General features: G+C 32.5%; 2 protein-coding genes across 2 annotated transcripts in view; one reads left to right on the top strand and one right to left on the bottom strand.

The window, feature by feature from the left end:
• Nucleotides 1-26789, top strand: part of LOC135837740 (uncharacterized) — a 310851-nt gene that overhangs the window by 248443 nt on the left and 35619 nt on the right. The window lies entirely within an intron of this gene.
• LOC135837737 (ubiquinone biosynthesis O-methyltransferase-like) lies at nt 22575-24907 on the bottom strand. The gene is made up of 7 exons (XM_065353110.1): nt 24730-24907; nt 24526-24621; nt 24317-24446; nt 24101-24210; nt 23875-24013; nt 23316-23472; nt 22575-23197 (listed from the first exon to the last, which is right to left on the bottom strand). The coding sequence occupies exons 1-7, from the start codon at nt 24861-24863 to the stop codon at nt 23043-23045; spliced, it is 921 nt and encodes a 306-aa protein (XP_065209182.1). The 5' UTR covers nt 24864-24907; the 3' UTR covers nt 22575-23042.

The raw sequence follows: 26789 nt of genomic DNA, 5'->3' as shown, positions 1-26789 counted from the left end.
CAGATTTTGAAACCAGTTCATTAATTTGCAGCAAGCGATCGAAAGTTACCTGGTTGCAAATTAATTAGCCATTTTCAAAATATGATCAGCAAAAATGGTTCAATTTTTCACGCTCTGCGTCTGCAACTTTTGTTTAAAGTTTTTTCTTTATCTTTAATTTTTAGGTGATTGTCAAAAACTGCTTGCTAATTGCGAACCAATGAACTGGTTTCAAAACGTGATTAGAAAGAATTGTGTAATTTTTCATGCTCTACAACTCTTGTTTCAAACCTTTTTCTCTATATCTACAATTGTTGGGTATTTTTTGTCCACTGGTTGCAAATTAATGAACCGGTTTCAAAAAATTCATATCACGTTTTTGTCGCCTTGGTGTGTGGAATGCATTGCGTGATTGCGCCAATAAAAATCAGTTTGAATTTTTTTACTGAACCAGTTTTTCAATTTAGGGACACCCTGTGCATAGGCCAGAAAATTTCAAGGTCGCTTCTGAAAGCTCTTATTTTTCCCTACTCAATGCCGATGCATTCATCTCGCTAGCTATCTTTCCACTTGGAAATAAAAGCTATACCGAGCACTACTTTTGTGGCATACTGTATATATCTAATTTTCAAAGACCATTTTTTTTGAACAATTTAGAAATTTAATTTAGAAATTCAATTTAAAAATTCAATTTCAAATAATCATTTCAAATTGTGAAAATTTTAATTTCAGATTCTGCATAATAATTGAACGGATTTTTGAAATCTTTAATAATAATCCTACATTTCTTCGTATGACAGTTCTTGTTGACGAATGAATCGTTTAGGCAGATTTGACATGAAATGACCAGTGAAAATTATTATGATTGTGTCAACCTCTATATTTCGTAGTGAAGTTGTAAGAAAGCATACCTATTAAATAATTACGTAACATAAACCATTAACGGGTATTGATTTTTTAAGCATGAATCCCATAAGTAGGTACGTATTACGTAATACGTATACAGCGACCAAGGACGAGAATTCACGAACTCTTTTCTGAATGGATTGTAATACATAATATTCCATCGACGTTTTTAATCTCACATTTATCTGTGAACTGAAATTTTGAAAAAGCGTGTAAAAAAGTTGGATATCTGAATGAGAATGATTAAAATAAGGAGTAGAAATCATTTGAACAATTACTTTTCAAATCTTTGGGAGCGATGAACTCGTAATAGTGAGTCCTTTTTGGAATTATGTTGAACATGTGTTTGAGGTTGAGAATGGTGGGGGAAACTCAAAATTTTTTCATGGATGCCCCTAATATAAAGCTAAATACATATTGGTCCAGGTTTGAAAAAAATCATTCGAGCCAATCTGAAAAAAGGGTCTAAGGACCTTTTTGAGTAATTAACTCATTACTCAAAAGCCACTCAAATGGTTTATTGAAAAATAAATTATAAAATAGTATAGGTAGTAGGTACTTACATTTGTTAGAGTATGTAATGTTTTAACTTTCGCTGCTGTTAATATTTGCGGCTGAACACACTGCATGAGCTGGGGGCACATTCGCCTATCTTAGTCAACTATGCCCAATAAATGCCAAAATTTTGAAAAAAAAAACATGGAGTGAAAAGCGTATTATTGTTAATTGAAAAATAAATTATAAAATAGTATTGTAGGTAGGAGGTACTTACTTACGTAAAAGCTAGAATACGTAATGTTCTCATTAGGGATTCTGTTAATTTAGGAGGGGTCCCCAAAAAAGCGATCACGTAATTCTGAAAATTTTGTTTTTCCAAGATTCTAAATTGGTAATAACTATTGTGTATGGATTTACTAGTGGCATGATATTGTTCACCTTGAAGAGTATATTATACACCTTTGGCACTTCAATTTTTAAAATCGGTCAATTTTTTATTTTTTACAAATTTTTGAAATTTCAAAATTTTTTACAAATGTCAACAGTCAAACTCAAAATTTAAGCATTTTTTGGAAAAACCAAATATGCAGCGTTACTTACTCTGTTAGGGGTAATAAGTGGGCAACCCGTCCAACTTGATCCGCAAGTGACACTTCTGACCGATCCTTGCTAGATAAAATAATTTGTTTAAGGTAAATAATTTTCAAGAATTTATTTTATTTATACATATTAGGATTATATAGATACTATTTATATCAACCACTTAATCAAAAAATCAGTTGATATTGGCTTACCTACCTTGCAAATCATTATCAAAAGACTACAAAACAGTGACCGTGGCACGCCACCGTTAGGCGGCTTTTACACGGCGAAGTGGTACCTGTAGGCGATGAAATTTGAAGACTATTTTAATGCACGCATCTGTCTGTTCCAAGTGTATTAATTCAATTAGGCAATGGAGCATCAATTATAACTATATTTTTCATAACATTTAAAGGGTGATTTCGAAAATATGGCAAATTTTGAATATTATTCTGGGAAGAGTGAGTGTTCCATGGTTGAGGTTCAGTCCTGACGGATTTGAAATTTGTGAAAATGGCGAACTTGTTTTGCTCCAAGGAAAATACCTAAAACCTGGTAAAGATACCAGCTTGGTGGATGTATGTCCTTTTGTGAAGCTCTGTCACTTCTTCGATAATCGATGGTGTGAAAATATGCAAGTAGGTATTTTCTCAAACAAAAAGGTACTTATCTAATTCAAATTACACGCAAATCCAACTAGGACTGATGCTTTGTAACCTGAAAAGCGCCAAATTGTTATTATATTCTGAAGTTATGAATACAGTTGTAATTATTCCTGTGGAGTTTTGCAGTAATCATTGTTCTGCTCTGTATAATGATTTGGGTAGAGTACTTATATTGCAATCACTGTAAAAAATAAAAATCGAATTTTAATTTGCAAAATGTAATGAAATTGGCGTATTATCTACATATATTACAAATTTATTTCTAAGATTGTGTAACAGTAACAATCGAACTTTTATGAAATTAAATTTCGAAATTTTTAACATTATGTAACATTTGAAAATGTACACTAAAATGATACTTAGGTATGAAATTAAAATTTTAAATCTCTAGAATTATGTAACAATCGAAAATGTAGATTAAAATGACACTTGAATCAGTCATTTCGAAAACCCCGTAAATCACCAATTAAGGGGTTTTTATGTTTTTCACTGATTCTGATGGTGCTTTGCGAGCTCTATCGGATAAAGTTGGAAGGTAGCTCAAAAGTGCATATTTCAGCATTTGTCATTTCGAAAACCCCATAACTCCTGCATTTACAGGGTTTATGAAATCATTTTTTTATAAGACAAACAAAGAACATTAATTTCATGAACATCAACGTAATTCAATTTTTTGATTTATGCTGTGAAATGGATAACATTTTTGTTGCTTCTTTATTACATTAAATTAATTGAATCATAGATTGCAGGTATAACTACAATAAATGAATGAAAATCCATACTCAATCATTTTGGGTATTGGAGTTATTGGATTTTCTAGGATTACGTGTCACTTTTCAAGTTTTAAAAAAAAGTCATTTATTCGAAAACCCCATAATTCCATGTAGGTATTTCACAATGGAATATATCGCAGTGTACAAAATTTCAAGTTCTGGTAAGGGTACTGGAGTATTTGCAATGATAAGACCAATCGATTAGTTCATAAGTTTACAGTTTTACCATAAAAATACAGCACACAGACAGTTTTTTTCGATTCCTGAAAAATTTTAAAAACACCAGATTGGGGTTTTCGAAATGACTGATTCACTTATGAAATTAAAATTGAAATGAATTTTTACCTAAAATAGGAGTTTCTAGAAGGGCCGGATTTAACATTTTCGCGTCTATAGGCAGTTAAAAATTGCCCCCCCCCCATTTTTTATTTCCATCCCCAATTCTTCGGTGAATTTTCATTTTAAAGAATGCGCCATTCATAAAAACGTAATTTTTAATGGGAAACGTATCAATTAATAAAATACGTAATAATCGAAAAAAAAATGTTTTTTCGATTAATTTAAAAATCGAAAAATTAATAAAATTATTTTACCAAAAAAATCGATTTTTTTATAATTATTCAAGATTTTGTTCGCTTTTTTTCCAAGAAAAAAAATCCATTTTTTGTATCCACTTCACCTCCTCTCCTACAAAAACAATGAAAATTTAGAGCCCAAAATTGAATCATTATTTTCGGAATATTTAAATAAGTGTCACGTGAGCTATCAAAATGAACTGAAATTTTGCGATAAATTCAAATATTTCGAAGAAAATGTTTTTGATCACTTTTTAATACCTAATTCTGTGACCAAAATTAGGCCACAGTTGATTTTGGAATTTTTGAAAAAGTGCGTCATGTGACCTGTCAAAATGGATTATTTTTGGAAAGAAAATAGTCTGAAACCCCATAACAAACTTTCAACTGTCCAAATTGGTGTTTCTGTTTTTGGCAAATTTTTAGAAATCCAAAATTCACATTATTAGTAATTTATGTTGTTTTTTTTTAACAATCGGAAAAAACTTGACCATTTTAAGTCATTCTTCCAGCAAAATTTCCGATTTCTCCAGAATTTTTAATTTTCTCCATACAACTATACAAAAAGCTCAACGTTACGAATAGTTAGGTCTAATATAATGAGTTACTACTCGAACAATCTTAATTTTTCGTATAACGCTATTTACAACCTCTACGACTTGGAAAACCCGGCTAAAATGGGTAGGTACTAAAAAAACACATATGAACTTCATAAAGATGATAAATGGATATACAACTTGTTACTTCGTATTTATCTATTTTACCTTAACGATTCCTTGAAAATGATTTTTAATGAAAGCAAGAGCTTCTTCATAACACATGACAAGAAAAGTCCCATCTTGAAAATGTGTAAATATTGCAGCAATTGGTCCAAATTGTGCAATGTGCATAGGCGTAGCTAAAGTGGTTGCTTTGAGATTTCGCTCGATTGAGAGAACGGTGGTGAAAACTCTTAAACTTGGAACTGGAACCAAAACCAGCTTTAAAACTTGTTTAGTAGGTACCTATTCATTCAGCTTACGCGTCTCAGATAATACATGTAAGTAAATAATCTTGTCCTAATAGTACGGCCTCCTCCCTAACTTATACTTCGTAGTATCTACATCAACAGTTTCTACGGTGATCCTAGAATTAATTACTTTATTACTTTTTAAACATGAAATAAATTTCTATTAGTCTTCAGTAGGTAAGTAGAGATACATCTATTCGTGCAGTAACTACGCTACGTGTAAATTAAGGAATAGACAGTTCACAATAATTTATATCTTCTTACCTACTAACAGAATTCCAGTCTTCCGCATTTATTTACCTTTTGTTCGGGTGATATCGTTGTTAGAATTTGCCCAAAAATTGGAAGTACATACGAACAAACACAAAAGTAAAATATATGCACTTCTTTTTTTTCTTCTTCTCAATAGTCACAATTTGAAAGACTGCCATGCAGCAATAAAATTTCAACATTAGCATCCTTAGATTATGCATTCTGTGATGAGAATTTTTCGGATTTTAGTTAGATAAAATTGTTTTAGGAGGGGGCGAATCGAAAACATTAAATAGTGTTTCTCTGATGAAGATGGACAAAATGACTAGGTAAATGCAAGGATTAAAATTTTTTTTAAATAAACAGGAAAATAATCGTTTTTTTCACCGCCCCTCTCCTCTCTCCAAATAAAGCACCTTTTTTCTGTTCAAATAGAATCATCTTTGCTGCGTCAATCAACTAATAAGACAAAACGACAATCAATAACCCATTCAATGTTCATTTAGCGTCACATGAACACCACATTCACTTGAATCAATGTTGATGATGAAGGCATTTGAAATTTTCATTTGGCAGCCATTTTGAAAATTTTCAAATGCTGCGTGAATAAGTGCATGGGCATGCAACATACTAAAATTAAGCATTTATTTACCTGTTGTGCGGATGACATGGTAGTTGGTGTTTGTCCAAAGGAATACTTACAAAAACTTGGAAGTACACGCAACAGTAAAACATACCTACTTCATTTTTTTTCTTCTTAGTAACTACGAGTAATAATTACAGACACATAATAATACATAGCTTGAAAGACTCCCATGCAACACAATAAACTTTTGACATCGGTGTTCTTAGGTTATATTCTATTTAAAAAATGTTTTGGATTAGCATAAATAAAATAATTCATCTTAGCGAAATAATATCTTACGAATTTGAAGCATTTATTTGATATTCATCGTTCAACTGTACTGGTAAATACGTTGCGGAGTACAGTCCACAGGATGCGATATCTCCTATCTAAATTCAAATAAAGATCTTGTACTTACGGTTTTTTTAAACACTTTGGCTCACAATCACTATGAATTGCTTCAAATATTATAAATACATATTATACATATTTCAAATTTCATCAATTTTCGTTTGGTAGGTCTTCAGATCCATCCACACAATTATTGATTTAGGTACATTGCTTTTATGGAGGACATATTATTGTTCTCGTTGTTTTCTTTGCAGCTGTGTTGGGAATGGTGGGGGAAATTCAAAACTTTTTCATGGAAGCCCCTCGTATAAGTACATATAGCTAAGAACATATTGGTCCGAGTTTGAAAGAAAAATAAGTCGAATTGATCTGAAAAAAAAAGGATTGAGGCCTTTTTGAGTAATTAACTCATTACTCAAAAGCCATTCAAATGATTTATTGAAAAATAAATTTTAAAATGGTATAGGTAGTAGGTACTTACATTTGCTAGAGTATGTAATGTTTTGATTTCAGATGCTGTCTTTTTTTGTACTATTCTCTAAAGAAAAAAAAACAAGCATTTATGCATGTATGTACCTGTTGTACGGGTGACATGATTGTTGTAATTTATCTAAAACCAAAACTTGGAAGTACGCACAAACACAAGAGTAAAATGTATGTAGGGTAATTCATTTTATTCTTCTTCTCAATTGTATACTTATAACTTGAAAGACTGTCATGCAGCAATAAAATTTCAACATTCGTATCCTTAGATTATTTATTCAGTAATAAGCATTTTTCAGATTAGCTTACAGATTATCAGTTAGTATTAAGCTAATGGCGTGTGTCTGTGTTTTCAGGGCACGTTAATATTGTTGAATAAAAGAATTGTCTTTTTATGAAATACTTACTCCAACAGCAATTCAAAAATGGTCTCTCTAGGAGACATAAAACTCAAATTCAATTTAAAATCCGCGCACAACTTACAAATGCAAAAGAAATGAAAACCAACATATTACAAGGCAACTTTATTGTACCGCATAGTTACATCACTTAACAGAATTACATAGTCGAATATTAACTTACAAATATTCAAAAAGCTCAAGTTACAAGTACGGATATACCTTTACAGCCTGAATTTCTCATAATAACGCTATTGACTACCTATTCAACAGAACTCATACTTATCTAAGACTTGGAAAACACAGCTAAAATAGGTACTAAATTAACAGATATAAACTTGATAATGAATGGATAGATAGGTACTTGTTATTTCATATCCATCCCACCTTAACAATTCCTTGAAAAAGATTTTTAATGAACGCAAGAGCTTCTTCATAACACATGACAAGAAAAGTCCCACTTGAAAATATCTAAGTAAATATTGCTGACACACTAGCTCCATCTCTTTCAGTAATCTGTTCAAATTGTGCATAGATGTAGCTAAAGCAGTTACTTTGAGATTGAACTCGATTGAGAGAACAGGGCTGAAAACTCATCAAGTTGAACTGGGACCAAAACCAGCTTGAAAACTTGTCGAGTACCTACTTGTATTCATTCAGCATTCTCCTCCTAAGTTATAGGAATATTTATCTCAGTATTATCCTCCCTAACTCATACTTTGTTGTACTTACATCAACAGTTTCTATGCTGATCCTAGAATTAATTTTTACATACTTTTCAAACATCAATTAAATTAAAATCAGTCTTCAGTAGGTACGCTATTTGTGCAGTAACTACACCACGAGTAAATTAAGAAATACATAGATATGTAGTTCATAATTTATATCCTCTTACTGACAGAATTCCCACACTTTTAACTTTTAGTTCATCTGTTCAGTCTTATTGATACCTAGTCGATAGAGATACTTACCTACTCACGTAGGAAAAATTACCACTTACTTACTGAACTTTGTTATTTCTATAATTATAATTGCGTTTTTTTCTTGGTTCAAAAATCCAGGTATTTATCTAGAATATGTAATGTTTTGATTTGGGATTCTGTTAATTTGGGTGGGGTCCCCAAAACAATCACGTAATTCTGAGAATTTTGTTTTTCCAAGATTCTACATTGGTAATAATTATCGTGTATGGATTTACTAGTCACATGATGTATGGCCATTAAATCATTAATGAAATCGCATACACTTATAGTAAACCCGTTTCTGAATATTTCTTCAACCATATTTATGTTGATAGAATGTTATTCATATCTGAGAAAAAAGCCCAGTACACTTTCCTAATAGTATGATAGCTACACGTTGGTCCAAAAAGGTCCGAGGACTTTTTGAGAAATTAACTCATTACTCAAGAGCCACTCAAGATACAGGTCTGTAACTTGGCGGATTAAAGTATTTTGATGGTACCTACCTACCACCAAAGTTTCATCACTGAATGTACTAACCTATGCCCTTTTTCTATGCTTTATAAATTTTGTGAATACATTTTTTTTCTATTTTAACACTTCTTTTGTTTAAAATATACCTGCCCCAGCGGACGCAATTCGTGCCTGTTTGGGACGCAATTCGAGTCTACCCATTCGTACCAACCGTGGTGGGGGACGCAATTCGTGTACAGCCGATTTTAGAGACTCTAGAACGGTTCGAAATAGTAAACTTTGGATCAAAGAACGTTGGTTTTCTCAACAAAAAAAAAATTCAACACATTCTCCACAAACAGAAAATTTCTGATTTTATGAGTTTTATTCCTGGCACATAAATACCAGGTGGTCAAAAAACACTCAAATCTCACCGCCTTTGAAACCGTCAGTATGTTGATTAACTTTTTAAACAAGTTGAAAATAAGCCTCATCTCCATTTCTTAGCCTCCGAAATCAATTCCGATCCTTCTGGAGATATTCAAAAATCCTGGAGAATTAAAAATTTCGCTGGAGGCTCCAAAACGTCTCGAATCGATTAAGAAATCTAACTCGGAGGAGAAATTCATTTCAAAACTAATTTTCATCAGTTTTACCGAATAAATATATATTTTTCAAGAACATAAATCGCCAAAAATGACCAATTTTGGAAATTCAAAATCAGGGATTTATAATTATAAATCAATAATATTTCTGAAACACTCCCGATAAATGCCAAAGTTTTGAAAAAAAAACTATGGAGTGGGAAACGTATTATTGTTTATTGAAAAATAAATTATAAAATAGTGTAGTAGGTTAGAGGTACTTACATTCCGCATTTGCTGGTAAAATCGCTACATTTTTGAAGTGCTCAATAGTACTACACCCTAACACCATACCGTGTTTTTCTATGGCTATTGTCTGGAAAAAACACTTTGTAATTTATCCAAAACCAAAACTTGCAAGTACACAAACACAAAAGTAAAATGTATGCATGTACCTACCTACCTACTTCATTTCTTCTTCTTCTCAATATATAACTTGAAAGACTGCCATGCAGCAATAAAATTCCAACATTCTTCTCTTAGATTATATTCTGTAATAAGAATTTTTCGGATTAGCTTGCATAAAATTGGTAGTTTGCAAGGATTAAAATTAAAAAGAAATAAACCATGAAAATATTCGTTTTCTTCACCCCTTCCCTTCCCCTCTCCAATTAAAGTATCTTTGCTGCGTCAATCGACCAATAAAACAAAGCGACAATTAACCCATTTAATGTCCATTTAGCCTCACATGAACACCACATTCACTTGAATCAATGTTGCTAAAGGCATTTGAAATTTTCATTTGGCAGCCATTTTGAAAATTTTCAAATGCTGCATGAATGATGCGCATGGTGCAACATAGGTACTAAAATTAAGCATTTATTTTTCCTGTCGTGCGGATGATATGGTTGTTGGTGAAAACATACTCATTTTTGTTTCTTCTTAATAACTAAGTACGAGTAATTACAGAGACGTAATAATAACTTGAAACACACCCATGCAACAATAGAGTTTTGACATCGGTGTTCTTAGGTTATGCATTTTTAAAAAAATGTTTTGGATTAGCCAAAAAGAAAATAATCCATCTTAGCGAAATAATACCTTACGATTTTCTTTATTTTGTGACGTTTTACATCTGCTCTATGTGTGTTCATCAAATTTGTGACCTAAAAGAAAGCACTTTTGGAAAAAAATTTTAAAAAATTAATAAGAAAAAAATCGTAATAACGATACATACTCATATGTAAGTAAAAAAGTTCATCTGGCACATATTGTCAGCCCTTAACAACTTATTCTAGTGTTCTCTGAAGGATTTTTAGCAGCAATTTTTGGGCGTTCGTATAATGATAATGAATATTTTAATGTTAAAACAATTTCAAGATTTACTTGATGGTTTTTAATGACATTCATCAAGATAAATAATATTAATGGCAACAATTTGAAGAAATAAGTAGAAATGAAGAATACAAAGGTTCCACATTAGAGTACCACGGTGAATTCTTCAACCTTTTTTTAAAAGAAATGGTCAATAAATGCGAACTTGGATCAAAATCAAATTTTCAACTAATACCTAAGAGGTACATATTCTTCACTGAGTGAGTGTTGAAATTTTATTCTCTCATCTTATCCTAACTTATAATATTTTTTTTTTTGGACTCATCGGTATGTGCATTTAATTTTCGATTCCCCAAAAATTTTGTTGGATAATGCAAGTACCTGTCCGATCTTTTTGAGCATGTGACTCGAGTAGGAAAAGATTTTTTGGGAAATGAAAATTAGGAAGGAAGAAGAAAACTGAGGTGATTTGGGAGATGGGAAAGGAGGAAAAATAAGAAAAATGAATCAAAAAACAAAAAAAAAATCAACGAACGCAAAAATTACAAATAATGTTATCCTTTTCTCTTTTTCTATTTAACGTCTGCAGACCTACCATATTGCACAGCTATAATAATCATCAGCATCAGGTTCACGGTATTCCTAGAGGATCGATATAAATCTTGAATGAAAATAGGGGAAAGCAAATAACGAGAATTTTCGAGCAAATTGTGATATACAATGATTAATCAGACATTGTACCTTACCTACCCACTAGATACCATTACTTGATTGATAACATCTGCAACTGTATGGTACTAACATCTGCAACTGCATGGTACTTGCTGGGTTAATTTTTGCGTCATCCTAAGTATCTAATTTCAATTAAAAATCTTGTACTTACAATTTTCTCAAACACTTTGGCAAAAATATGAAAATGAAAATACCTAAATATTTCTGCACAGCAAATATGTAGTCTTCTATTTCTTTGATTAAAAATTTGATTATATTTTATGTGTTACTCGTATGTATTAGGAAGAAATAAGGTATGTAACTTGAATGTCTAAATGGATGATTGAGAGAATATTGAATAATTAAAATTTAATTTCTGGTGACAGCTCTGATGAATTTTTCAATAACTAATTCCAAGGATCTATATCAGATCAATATAGGTAATTAAATTTTTCAATATTGACGTTACAACATCCTCCTGGAAAAATTTTAATGTCGTAGATTCAACTCAAATAACGAAAATGAATTAATTTTGAATTCAAGTAAGGAGGTGTTTCGTAATTTTGAGTGCCCTTTCCGAATATTTGTGTGAATTGGGGCATTCATGTGGTAACATTGAGCCCATATAAAGGAATTATTACCTCTTCTTTTTCAAGTTTTTGAAGTATACATACAATCGTGATACCTACATCAGGTGATTTTTTTGTAATCAATTTTCTGTTTCAAATTATAGGTATAGGTAGTGTTGAAAGTTGATCACATTGTCTGACTTTAATCTTGATGAAAACTGCATGCTTCAAAGAGTCAACTGTTTCAATGGTGATCCTATAGTATTATAGGTACATTTTTAACATCAAATCAATTCCTATTAGCCTTCGGTATAGGTAATAGGTACATCTATTTTCGCAGTAACTACAAAATGTGTAAATTGAGAAATAGATAGTTCACAATGTATCCACTTACTAACAGTAAGACCATATAGAAACAGAAACAATTCCCATGCGTTTAAGTTTTAGTTCAGCTGTTCAGTCTGAGCCTAGATTAGATCCTCATGATGAAAAATTACCACTTACTTTGATCGTGCAGTCTAAGATTTTAATAATTGGATCTGCATGGTTGTTGGAATTTTCCAAAACTTAGAATTACCCACTAACACAAAAGTAAAATGTGTGTACCTCATTTTTTTCTTATTCTCAATACAATATTAACTCGATAGACTGCCATGCAGCAATAAAATTTCAACATTTGTATCCTTAGATTGTAAGACAGGATCTGGGGAGTGATAATAGTAGTACAAACTGCAGGTTTGAGTTTGACTATAACCAGCTATGGAGTTAAAAAAACCATATGATTAGCAAGTTGCCTATTTTGAAAATTTAAGGGGTAAAATACTTCTCAAAATCTAAGAGCCAAAATCCAATTTTGGCCCTGAGGGCTGGTAGTGTTTTGAAAAATGAACGAAATTACCTACTTACCTATTGTGACTTTTTGCACAACTTGCAAATTGGAGAGGCTACAAATGATTTTTAATTTCAAAAAATTGGGATGAAAAAAATAAATGTGGAAATGAATACAACGTTAAAATTAAAAAGTAAACAAATGTTATGATCATTTTTTTCTTACTCTAAAATTTAAAAAGTTTTTGGAGCTAGAAAATCATCGCCCTGCGATTTTCTGAAATTGAAAATCATTTGTAGCTCCTTCAATTTGCATGTTAGGCAAAAAGTCATAACAGGAAATTTTCTTCCTTAATCAAAGTAGGTGCTACCAACGCCCAAGTTCAATATTGCATTTTGGATCTTAGATTTTGACAACGTATTTTGCCCCTACATTTTTTTTAATCGTACCCGCGGTTGTATCCAAATCTGAAGTTTGTACCACCACTCTCCAGGCACCCTGTATAAATAAGACACTTTTCATCATTTTTTACACAACTTCAGTGTACCCCTAGTTGGAGATATCGAGGTAGTATAAAGCTAGTGGTGGGTATTATTTTCTATGAAATACTTGAACATAGATTCAAAAACAGTACCTATCTCAAAGAGACATAAAACTCGCATTCAATTAAAAATCAGCACACTACTTACAAACTCAAAAGACGCAGAAACATCATATTATGAGGCAACTTTATTGTAGGTACAATGTACATCTCACAACAGAATTACAAAGTCAATTAATATCAGCTTACAAATTTAGCTAAATAAGTGCTCTGCGCGCTATAGAACTAGCCTGAACTTGTCTTTGGCCATTCTTGTTGTACAGGTGACATGGTTGTTGTACCTAATTAATTATCCAAAACCAATACTTGGAAATGCGCACAAACACAAAAGTAGAATGTATGTACTTCGTTTTTTTCTTCTTCTCAATTGTACTTATAACTTGAAAGACTGCCCTGCAGCAATAAAATTTCAACATTTGTATCCTTAGATTACATTCTGTAATAAGAATTTTTTGGATTAACTTACATAAAAAGGGTAGTGTTGGGGGGGGGGAGAAAAATCGAAAACATTAAAATAGTGTTTTTTTGATGAAGAATGGACCAAATGACTAGGTAAATTCAAGGATTAAAATTGTATAAAAATAAACATGAAAATATTAATTTTCTTCACCCCCTCCCATCATATCACCATATAAGGTGCCCTTTTTCCGTACAATCAATAGAATAATAATCTTTGCTGCATACCTACTCAGTACTCATGTATGAAAAATCACCACTTACGAGGGACGGTCTATAAATAAGTTCATATTTGCCATAAGTCGTGTAAAAATGTATATTTCGATAAAAGTTTACATATTTTCGGAAACTAGACTCAATTTACGATTTTTCTATGTAATTGCCACACACATCTACGCATTTGTTCGAGCGTGACACGAGTTTGAAAATGCCTTTATTTCCATTTGCTTATTTAAGAGTACCTTCAAAAATCCAGGTACCTACTTACGTAAATTTAGATAGAATATGTAATGTTTTGATTTGGGATTTTGTTAGTTCGGGTGGGGTCCCCTAAACGATCACATGACATAATTCTGAGAATTTTGTTTTCCCAAGATTCTGCATTGGTAATAACTATTGTGCATGGATTTACTTGTCACATGATATATGGCCATTAAATCATTAATGAATTCACATAATATTACGTAGGTAGTAAACCTGTTTCTGAAAATTCCTTACTTACACCATGTGTGTTGATAGAATGTTGAAACCTATTTTTTTTTTTGGCTATTCTGTAGAAAAAAACAAGCATTTATGTACCTGTTGTACTGGTGACATGGTTGTTGTAATTTATCCAAAACCAAAACTTGGAAGTACGTACAAACACAAAAGTAAAACGTATGTACTTCATTTTTTTCTTCTTCTCAATACTTATATGTACCTACAACTTGAAAGACCGCCATGCAGCACTAAAATTTCAACATTCGTATCCTTAGATTATACTCCGTAGTAAGAACTAAGAAGTTTTCGGATTTAGCTCAGATAAAATTGGTAGTTGGAGGCCGGACATTTTCTCGATTTTTTTTTGGCGGGTGTGTGGGGCTTCGAAGTTTTCCAAAATAGCCGAAAATGGAAAATTTCAGTTGCAAATTGCTCCGGTTGTACGTGGTATATAATTTTGAACTTGTTTTCAAATTGCAGTACTCTGAGAGGGTAATCGAAGAATGATGTCAAAATCAGTGTCGCCACTTTCAAAACCCTAAAAAAATTGTTTTAAAAATTTTTATATGTAATTTACCTTGAATACAACCACGATGTCCGCCGGTAAAAATTCTGAAAAAATCATCAGTTTTAGTCCTTTTCATGTACCTATACATAGAATAACAAATCAAAATTGGACTGGCATTTTTTTTTTAATTATCGAAAAAAGTAATTACCTACAAGTTTGACACTATTGCAAAAATACCACCACAAACATAAATAAAAATGAAAATTTTTGCATTTTTGAGATATTTTACCAATGTGTAGACGATCGTTTGAAATAAATTCCCTCCCCCGCAATTTGTCAACGAATTGACGATGAATTTTCATGCTGAAATTTCAGTTGATAAGACTACAGCCTCCCCATATGATCCGCGATTTGCTTGAGATTTTGCACAGTAATAGTAATTATGATGTAAATGACCCTTTTCTATGGTACAACGAAAAATTTTCATTTTGGAGGAGTTTTATGGGGAAAATAAAATTTTAAATATAGAAAAAGGAGGTCAAAAATGATTTTTTTAAAAAATTGCATTATATTGCGAAATAACACGCTAATTTACATCATTCTACAAAATTGGACTCTACCGGTTCAATAGTTTTTTCTTGACACGAACATTTGCAATTTCAAAAATTGCTTCATAGATGTTTTGTTGTTGATAAATGGCAAATGCTTAGCAAATGGGAAATATTCGGCCGCGAAATGAAAGCTCATATAGTCTAATATTGTATGTAGGGGTGAAATCGATTTGTTATCAGTCATCAGTGAAGGTTCGAGCTTTGGTATCTTTTTTAATCATCTTCAGAATGAACTCTTTTTTTTGACGGATAAAATTCGTTTCCTGAGGCTCTTTTGATATTTTAATTTCTAGAAAAACCAACAGAATTACTCAAATGTGTCCAAGTAATGCCAAATACTTATACAGCGTACTCAAATTACCTGAATTTTTGGTCTTTGGTTCAGGTTCAAATAGTTTAGCAAATCCGTCATCTCGATCCTTCCTCATTTCATTTCTATTGAGAAAGAAGTTGTGATTTTGTAGCCTGAAGTCTCAGGTACACGATGATGTGCTTAATTTTTCTTTATGAGTTATACAGGGTGTTTCACGGGAAACAGACGATTCTAAAATGGAAAATCTCCCTGAAAAATGAAGATATCGCGGAGGTGGCGGTGTCTCTGGGTAGCCAATAACATCAATTTTACCCTCTTATGGTTGGTTACAGCCACCGCGCTCTCGGTACCTTGGCATATTGAACGAAAGAAAAAATCGTTTTTGCGGTGAAGTGAATTTCTCAAAAAAATTGAAGATCAAAAAATCAATTCTAACAAAATTTAAATGAAAGATGAGGCAAATTATCATCTCATGGGTGCTGATATCAAGCAGAACTATTGCTACAGGGGTCCAACGGCCAATTTTCCGCTAATGAGCGAGGAGAAACCCTTACACGATCAACGTGTGACTGTATGGGTAGGTGTTGCTTCATGGGGGATTATTGGCCTGTTTTTCTTTGGCGGAAATGTCGACACTGCGCGGTACATAAACATGATAAACACCTCCAGTCCCCTCTCAGGTGTGGCACAGACGTTCATGATCGATTTGGTTCAAACAGGATGGGGCTAAGTGCCATAACACCCGCGAAATCTTGAATATTCTCCGTGAACCTTTTGATGGCCGTTTTTTTCAAAGTGCGTGGAAATGGAGTGGCTTCACCCAACCTGACTGTTCAGGAATTTTAATTGTGGGGATATTTAAAACCATGTGTATACAAAGACTGCCCGCTAGATTTGGAGGATTTCAAAATGGGGATTGCTGATAAAAATCGAGAATTATACTGGCTGTTTTGCAGAAAATATTGAAAAATTGGGTGAAAAGATTGAGAGCGTGTGTCGCCGCTGATAGTCAACATTACGTGGATGTTATATTGCATACTTAAAATTGATGTTATTGGGAACCCAGCATAAAAATTTTGAATTTTTTCACCAAGTAGTTTCCGAGTATTCCAATTTTAGAATCGTCGGTTTCCCGTGAAACACCCTGTAGAAAAAATTTTGGAGGCCTTCGAATGGGCCGAGGAAAAAATTTCAGGTCATGCAGGATACACAAGTAGGTACACTTTGCGCTCTACCGGCGAGACTAATTCTTATAGCAAGCTGCATGAGCAGTAATTTTGTAGTCTGAAGTTACAGGAACATGGTGATGTATTTAGTTTTTCTGTACAACATGTTGTAACAATGTTGAACATGTCCAAAGTGACTTGGGCGTTTTTTTTTTAGTGAAAATTAACATCACTTAGCTATACCATGATCTCGTTGAATTCATTCAAGAATATTTGTACAAGTCAAACAAAAAAAACTGAATACACCGCCGTGTTCCTGAGGCTTTGGACTATCAAATGATTGCACACACTGCTTGATATAGATATTAGACTTGCTACTAGACCGCAATGTACGATACTCCAGCCCCATCAACCGAATAACTTTTCTCAAAAATTTCAAATACGATCAACATTTTTTCGAGTTGTAGGTATCTTTCAAGCTATAAAATGAGCGCTCATTTGGTTCAAAATACTCGTACCTCCATATAGGCTCTCCTCCAGAGCACTGTTGGCGATACTTTTTAATCCACCCTCGTATTATTTTGTTTACTCGTAGGTCTGGGTTTTCTGAGATCATTTTGGTACATTTGCAATTTTTTTTAAATTACTGGCCATCAAAGATAAATTTGTAGTGGTCTGTAATGTAAAAAAAAAGTAAAAAAATAGTTCAGTTTCGCCGTTTTGGATTATACTTTCATGTAAAAAAATGCAGATTGGCCCTTTCGTATTTACTCAAAATGACCGAGAACAGATTTGCCCTTTGGAAAAAAAAACAGTTTGGCCTTTTATCCACAACACCATCGATATGTAATTGGAGATTATCATCAAAATAAATATAAAATAACCAATTAGGTAAATGGTGCATTATCTACAAGAGTAATCGATATGTAAAATATAATTCAGGTACGAATTTATCAACATGTGTTTATTGTCAATTAGATGATCAATGTAATGATCAAATTCTCGATTTAAATAATGCTGATTATACACTCTAACAGCAATTCAAAAATGGTCTCTCCAGGAGACATACAACTCAAATTCAATTTAAAATCAGCGCACAACTTACAAATGCAAAAGAAATGAAAAGCAATATATGTATTACAAGCCAACTTTATTGTACAACATACATCACTTAACAGAATTACGATGTCGAATATTAACTTACAACTAAGTTATGAATAGTAATGTTTAGCATATTAGAATTACAATTACATAGCATTGGCCTATACCTTATGTATGAATAACTTAACAAGTACCTACATTTTCAATTTTTCATATAACGCTATTGACTACCTATTCAACAGAACTCAATGGGTACTAAAATAACAGATATGAACTTAATAATATATGAATAGGTATATCAAATAGATACTTGTTATTTCTTATCTATCCTACCTTAATGATTCCTTGAAAATTATTTTCAATGAAAGTAAGATCTTCTTCATAACACAGGACAAGAAAAGTCCCACTTGAAAATACCTAAGTAAATATTGCTGGCACACTAGCTTCATCTCCTTCACTATCTGTCCAAATTGTGCATGGGTGTAGCTAAAGCAGTTACTTTAAGATTGCACTCGATTGGGAGAACAGGGCTGAAAACTCATAAACTTGAACTGGGACCAAAACCATCTTGAAAACCAGTTGAGTACCTTTTCATTCAGCATTCTCCTCGTAGGTAATAGAAATAGGTAATCTTGTCCCAGTACTATCCTCCCTAACTTACGTATACTTCGTAGTACTTATACTTACGTCAACAGTTTCTAGGCTGATCCTAGAATTTTTAAATTAGTCTTCAGTAGGTACATCTATTAGTGCAGTAACTACACCACGAGTAAATTGAGAAATACATAGATAAGTAGTTCACAATTTATATCTTCTTACTGACAGAATTCCCACACTTTTAACTTTTAGTTCATCTGTTCAGTCTTATTGATAGTATGTAGTACATAGATACCTACTCATGTATGAAAAATTACTACTTACTTTGAACTTTGTTATTTCTATAATTATTATTTTTGCTTAATTGCATTCAAAAATCCAGGTAACTATTTAAGTAAAATGTGAATTTAGCTAGAATATGTAATGTTTTGATTTGGGATTCTGTTAATTTCGGTTAGGTCCCCAAAACGATCACGTAATTCTGAGAATTTTGTTTTTCCACGATTCTACATTGGTAATAACTATTGTGTATGGATTTACTTGTCACATGATATACTTATGGCCATTAAATCATTAATGAAATCACATGTACATAGTAAACCTGTTTCTGAAAATTCCTTACTTACACCATATGTGTTGATAGAATATTCGACTTAGGTACCTTGGCTTTGGTTTGCTTTTCCTTGGCTATTCTCTAGAAGAAAAAAACAAGCATTTATGTACCTACCTGTTGTACTGGTGACATGGTTGTTGTAGGTAATTTATCCAAAACCAAAACTTGGAAGTACTACGCACAAACACAAAAGTAAAATGTATGTAGGTACTGCATTTTTTTCTTCTTCTCAATACCTTATATGTACAACTTGAAAGACCGCCATGCAGCACTAAAATTTCAACATTCGTATCCGTAGATTATACTCTGTAGTAAGAACTAAGAAGTTTTCGGATTTAGCTCAGATAAAATTGGTAGTTGAGGGCCGGACATTTCCTCGATTTTTTTTGGCGGATCTGTGAGCCTTCGAAGTTCTCCAAAATGGCGGAAAATGGAAAATTTCAGTTGCAAATTGTTTCGGTTGTACGTGGTATAGAATTTTGAACTTTTTTTAAATTGTAGTACCTCGAGAGGGTAATTGAAGAATGATGTCAAAATCAGTGTTGCCACTTTCAAAAACCTAAAAAAAATCGATTTAAAAATTTATAATCTAAAATACAACCACGATGTCCGCGAGTAATTCTGAAAAAATTCTCAGTTTTAGTCCTTTTCATGTAGAATAACATATCAAAAAATTGGACTGGCATTTTTTTCATTTTCGAGAAAAAAAATTACAAGTTTGACACTCTATTGCAAAAATACCATCAGAAACCTAAAAAATGAAAATTTTTGCATTTTTGAGATATTTTCCCAACGTGTAGACGATCATTTGAAAAAAATTCCCTCCCCCCCCCCCGCAATTTGTCAACGAATTGACGATGAATTTTTATGCTGAAATTTCCGTTGATAAGAGTACAGCCTCCCCAAATGAACCGATTTGCTTGAGATTTTGCACAGTAATAGTAATTATGATGTAAATGACCCTTTTCTATGGCACAACGAAAAATTTTCATTTTGGGGGAGTTTTAAGATAGAAAAAGGAGGTCAAAAATGATTTTTTTTTGAAAAATTGCATTATATTGCGAAATAACACGCTAATTTAGGTACATCATTTCACAAAATTGGACTCTATCGGTTTAATAGTTTTTCCTTGACACGAACATTTGTGATTTCAAAAATTGCCTCAAAATGCTAATTTCGGATCTTCCTGTCTATATTATTTTTCACCTTAGAAAGCTTGTAAAAATATCAAATTTGAGCTCTCGTTGAGGCGAAGAACATATTAAAAATTCAGAATCATACATTAATTTTCTGTTATTCTCTTATGGGCAAGGGCGTATTCGGGGGGGGGGTGATTTGGGGTACAATCACCCCCCATGGCCAAAAAAATCCTTAGGTTAATATAATTTCCTACGATTTCTTGCATTGAATCACTGGAAAGAAATAATGTTGTTTTACGTTTCTAAGGAGATAATTTGCTACAAACTTCAAAATTCATTGAAAATCACATTATCTCCCTAGGTAGTTGCATAATCATAATCTATGTACTAATTATTTTTGTTTCTTAAATTATGAATTTCCAATGCTTTTGTTTGCTTTCCTTTTTTGAAATTGAAATTTCTGGAAGCATATTTTTTGTTATTATAAGGGAGAAAAAGTGTCCCTTTTGCTCCAGCTTACTGATCATTATTGGAATTGAATAGGTACTGGGATTTTTCTCCCTCATAACGAAAACTATCTCATCCAACTCCGGAGTAATAATGATTTTCGACAATTTTGAATTATTTTCCTCGCGACGCTTGGGCAATAAACCTCGAAAATCGTCAAAAATCATTATCGCTCCCTAGTTGAACAAACTACTAATTCAAGTCTGAGGACATGAGGAGTGTCAAGTTAAACCCAGAAAAATCAATTTCACAATCAGAAATGTAGTATTTTTTACTCTTTGGATTGACAAATTTCCAAAGTTTCGCCCTCGCTTCGGTCGTGCTTGTCTGAATTTCATTGTAAATAGGTATAAACAACTTACTAGATAAATTTCAAAAACCTCACTCTGATCAACACGTTTTTCAAGCTGAAATTCAGCATGAAAATGTTTGAAATGTGCCTACTATTGAAATTTTTATACATATGAGCCCGTTGGGAATTTTGTGATTTTTGTCCCCTACTTATGAGTCATTCATCACCCCCCAGGAGGAAATCCTGGATACGGGCTTTCTTATGGGAAACTCTTCGTTCCACTTGACCCACCCTTCTTTTGCCCTTGCATAAACACGTCATCGAGTCAAGTGGAACGAAAAAAGTTGATTCAGAAAAAAAATTCTGGAGTAGGTACAAGGTTTTGGACCAAATTTGAGAAATGAGAAGTCTTTTGTAGCCAAAGGATGGGACTACACAACAAAATATTTACAGGGTCTCAATATTGAAACAGGTAGTCGCAATTTTTGGTCAGTAAAAATCGTTCCACTTGACCCGGTTTCACCCCTGATAAAATCTTTTATGAAAATTGTGTTCTTTTCATTTGTTTAAAACTGTGGCAAAATTTTTCCAATATGTATCACATGCAAAATCATTGCCAGAGAAATGTCATTTCACATAAATTCACTGACAAATTATGGGGAGGGGGATTTTTTACATGTCCGTCTATAATATATTGGTGAAATATTTCAAAAATTCAAAAATATTCATTTTCTAGGTTTCTGATGGTATTTTTGCAATAAGTGCCAAAATTGTAATTTTTTTCTCTCGAAAATGAAAAAAAATGCCAGTCCAATTTTTTGATAATATGTTATTCTACATAAAAAGGACTAGGTAAATGAAACTGAGAATTTTTTCAGAATTTTTACTCACGGATATCGTAATTATATTTAAACTATAAGTTTTTTAATCGATTTTTTTAGGTTTTTGAAAGTGCCAACACTGATTTTGACATCATTCGTCGATTACCCTCCCAAAGTACTACAATTTGAAAACAAGTTCAAAATTCCATACCACGTACAACCGGATCAATTTGCAACTGAAATTTTCCATTTTTGACCATTTTTGAGAACTTTGAAGCACCACAGCTCCGTGAAAAAAAATCGAAAAAATGTCCAGTTTGCGTCATTTCATATCGTTTGATGACCTCTAAACAATATGAACTGATTTTGAAAAAAATCGAAAACCCTTCGTGCAAAAATCCGCCGATTTGGCATGGAGTGACCCAACAAGAATTTTTCGGATTAGCTTACATGAAAATCACATTGGTGGGGGGGGGGGCAAATCGAAAACAATACATAGTGTTTTTCTGATGAAAGATGGACATCATGACTAGGTAAATCCAAGGGTTAAATTGTTTTTTAAAAATAAACATTAAAATATTTAGAGAATAATATTCTTCACCCCCTCTCCTTCTCGCACCAAATAAGGCGCCCTTCTTCTGTACAATCAGTATAGAATAATCTTTGCTGCATTAATCAACCGCCAAAACAAAACGATAATTAACCCATTTAATGCCCATTTAGCACGTCATCGTCTCGTGAACATCACGCTCACTCGTATCAGTGTTGCTAAAGGCATTCGAAATTTTCATTTGGTGTCCATTTTGAAAATTTTCAAATGCTCCAGGTCGACTTCTTAAATCTCTCCATTATTTTCAGGCCAACTATAAACTAGATACATGCCTGTCTATTCCTTTCCCTTATTAATCGAAATACAACTTGAATTACCTACAGTTTTTGGAACATTTTTTGGCCAAATCACGTTGGGCACAGTTATAGGCGAATTTTCGTAATGTGTCAACGTCTATATTTCGCAGTAAAGTTGTTAAGAAAGCATACTTATTAATTATCATAAACTATTCTCATAAGAACTTGTAAAATCACTGGCCAATGTGGTCATATTTTACAGGTTGTGATTTTTCATTGATTTTTAAAGCATGAATCCCATAATATAACGACCAACGACGAGAATTCACGAACTCTTTTCTGAATGGATTGTAATATATTCCATCGACGGTTTTAATTTCGCATTTATCTGTAAAATAAAAATCATCACAATTAAGTACCATAGTTTTGAAAAATCGTATCAAAAAAGTTGAATGTCTGAGTAAGGATGATTGAAATAAAGAGTAGGGATCATTTGAAGTAATTACTTTTCTCGATCATTTTGATTAAATCTTCGGGAGCGATGAACTCGTCGTACAAGTGAGTCCCTTTGGGAATAATGTTGAACATCTCTGCTAAAAATATTACGATTATGAGGCTGGAAATTGTTTTGTTGGGCGTTGTAATGAATAATGAACCCCCTGGCTGTGAAAAAAAATGTATAGTTGTAAACATTTTTGTTTAACATATTCTGAAAATTACTTAAAATAATTGCATAGTTGATAGAGATGTAAGATTACCTACTTCGAAGAATTAATTCCATTTTTTTTTTTTAAGGCAAACTATTGAACTGGATCTAGGTACTTCGATTTTCATATCATTTCACGTGAAACTTACAACACTGATGAAATTTATAAAAAAATTTGTGCAAGAATTCGATAATTTTTTTCAATTTATTTTCGTGCTTCAAGATCACGTTAAGTAATCAATTGCCCTCTGAATTCTTATCGAAATCGTACATACTCGTGTATTATTTTCGCACCTAGCTATGTACATAATTATTTTCTGAAATATATTTACAAACTCTCAAAAAATAGAGGAACATACTTGAAGAGTATTTATTGAACTCGATAAGATTTTTTCTTTCTCTTCGTTTCGAATGTGTTCAATAACTTCGGATAAGACGACAGCGTCGTATTTTTCGGAATTTTCTCGTTCGTGTTCGTAAATCGTATCGTTTATATATCTATAAAATTTTGAATAGGTAAGAATTACAAAGGAAAGATGTTTACTCGAGTAGAACTTTTAATATAATGAGAATTTAGCCACTCACTTTAAATTATCTTTTATGGAATTGTCTAATAATTGATGCTTTCGTGCTTCGTTGATGGCTTTAGAGTCGATATCAAGTCCGATTACATCTGCTCCTAATCTGGCTAATTCCTAAAAATATGTATTGAAATTTATTTATCAAAATATAATGTACCCGGTATACCCACCAGACCTAATGTTATTTACCGAACAACAATTGATTAAATAATATAATTACTTCGCAAATTATTCCTCCTCCACAACCCACTTCTAGAATTTTAACCCCTTCCAAGCGAGTTTTGTTAACAGTTCCGGTCTGCCTTCTGAGTAGTCCAACTTCATGAATGCCATTTTGAATGAAAGGAATGCTTAATTGAAATACAATATTATTAATATTTTAAAAGTTAATTATGAATGATTATAAATTATAATTGATGGTTTCCTTACCGAACTTTATTCAAACGTGTTAATAAATAGTGGCTTTCCCACCAAGGGAAGGATGTTTCTGATTGTTTCCCAATTTCTTTTTGCATTGCAATCGATCTGGGATGAAATCCAGATCAACATTAGATTTTGATATGAACTTATATTAACCTATCAGCTATAATAAAATTTACTTGTAGGGTGAGATAAATTTACACTTTTACTTACTGTGTATGTAGATTCATGCTTCCTTTTGCTTTTGCTCGGAAAACAAGTCGACCAAAAGTAGTCATGGTATGTTTCGTGAATTCCATCACTTGTTTAGGTATTTTTGTCGAATTAAATACAATAGTTGAAATCATCGCCGGATAAACGACATATTCGAAGTACCCATAATGAAACCGTTTAAAGTAGATATAGGTGTTTATATTTACCTACTTTTGACACTCGTCGAAACGAAACCTTCAAGTATTGTTTTGGAGGGGCAGATTCTCTATACTGTTGAAGTTCTGCGCTAGCAAAAAAAAATAATAATCGCGGATAGTCGATCATTGTTTCATATTTGGCCGGAAATGGTATCTATCTCCAGGGGCTGAGAGTTTTGGAAATCTTGCATTTTAATGCCACCAGCATACAAAAAATTCTAGCATCTTAGGTCATCCTCATCGCATTTAAGATTAAAAAAAGAAACTTCCAGTAATTGGAATTTTAAAAAAAATGGAATTTACACAACATGGAATTTACACAACATGGAATTTTAAACACTGAACAATTTAAAAACTTGATTTTAAAGATTTTTCTGACCTTCAAGATTCGTTTCGAATGAACATAGGAGGTCGAAAATTGGTGCGTGCAATAAATAGGTGTCACAGTGGTTTCAATCGTTCAACCTCATTTGACCTTTCTCCAGGGTCGAAAAAAGTTACCTATGAACAAAATTCGAATTTTGTAATTTAATAATGATGCTGCAAAAAGAATCTCCGTAAATCTTCAACTTCATTTGAGAACAAGACATATTTGAAAACATTTGTTTATTTGTGATTGTGTTAGGATAAGATGTTAAATGTAGCTCATACCTATTGATTTGGACAGTAATTTAGCTGATGTTTTTACAAAACTTTTACGGTCTCATAATCGTTGTAATATAGTCTTTGCTTAAAATTAGATTTAAAATAATTACTGAGATATAACGAGCTTTTACTGTATTGAATTTTATATTCGATAATTTAAAAAAAAAGGTCGTCGCGTTTGTAAACAAATTGTTGATTACTTACTTATATCTTCTTGTTTATTTCTTTATTCTGTTGAAGCTTCCTTGATAGTGGTGATAAGCTGGCAATAGAAAATTTCTACAGAAAATCGTGGAATTTTTTCAAACTCAATTTTAAGCACTTTTGAACTTCTAAACTTGTAAAATAATAACATTTCTTATAAATTCTGATGATTATTCACTTTAATAAAAAGTTTTCAATCTTCTTCTCATTCATCACTCTGTAAGGTACAAGCGTGGCCCAACATGCTTAGCAGTTATTCGCGTATTTATTGCCTTAGGGTATATTGAGAACATCAACCCTTTAAGGGGAAATACGCGAATGTTCTTATAAATTCACCATAATAGGGGAAATGATGATAATCATCCATATGAGGAGAAATGCGCGATCTGTCCGCGATCGATTCTCCCTCTTCTAAAGAACCACCCTTATACTGGAAGTATGGTAAAGTGGGCGGTCCTATAGGAGCGATGTATCTCAGGTAGCTAACAGGTACATTGCAAAAAATCTATCTCTGTACTTAGCATTGGAATCTCGAGCTCTCTGGAGCTAAAGGCTGGCACACACGATCCAATCGATTTGACAAACCAGGTTTGTCAAATCGAATAAAATTTATCAAAATATATTTGGTTGCATGGAAAGTCAAATATATTAGATCATGTAACGCTCTGATAATCTAAGTTTTTTTTCAAATTGTCAAGGTTTTGTTGATCGGTGGCGCCAATTCTGAAAATAGAAATCATTTATATTTTCAGAATTATTTTCAGAGTTGGTGTCTATGGTGTCTCCGATCAACAAAATGTTAAAAATTTGAGAAAGACATCATCAGAGCATCCACACAACCAAATATGTTTGATTGATTCAATTTTTGTCCAATCAAATTGAATTAATCAAACATATTTGGTTGTGTGGATGCTCTGATGATGTCTTTCTCAAATTTATTAATCAAACATATTTGGTTGTGTGGATGCTCTGATGATGTCTTTCTCAAATTTTTAACATTTTGTTGATCGGAGA

Source organism: Planococcus citri, chromosome 2 (genome assembly GCF_950023065.1).
Source record: "Planococcus citri chromosome 2, ihPlaCitr1.1, whole genome shotgun sequence".
Classification (NCBI taxonomy): domain Eukaryota; kingdom Metazoa; phylum Arthropoda; class Insecta; order Hemiptera; family Pseudococcidae; genus Planococcus; species Planococcus citri.
Note: the sequence above shows the minus strand (reverse complement) of the source record. Positions and strands in the feature narration are given on the sequence as shown.

Excerpts from the sequence above, each read along its gene's own strand:
- LOC135837737 (XM_065353110.1), bottom strand. The coding sequence starts at position 24,863 with ATGATTTCAACTATTGTATTTAATTCGACAAAAATACCTAAACAAGTG. Across the intron at positions 24,622-24,729 it reads AGCATGAATCTACATACACA|ATCGATTGCAATGCAAAAAG; the intron begins GTAAGTAAAAGT and ends ATTTCATCCCAG. Across the intron at positions 24,014-24,100 it reads TCCATAAAAGATAATTTAAA|ATATATAAACGATACGATTT; the intron begins GTGAGTGGCTAA and ends AAAATTTTATAG.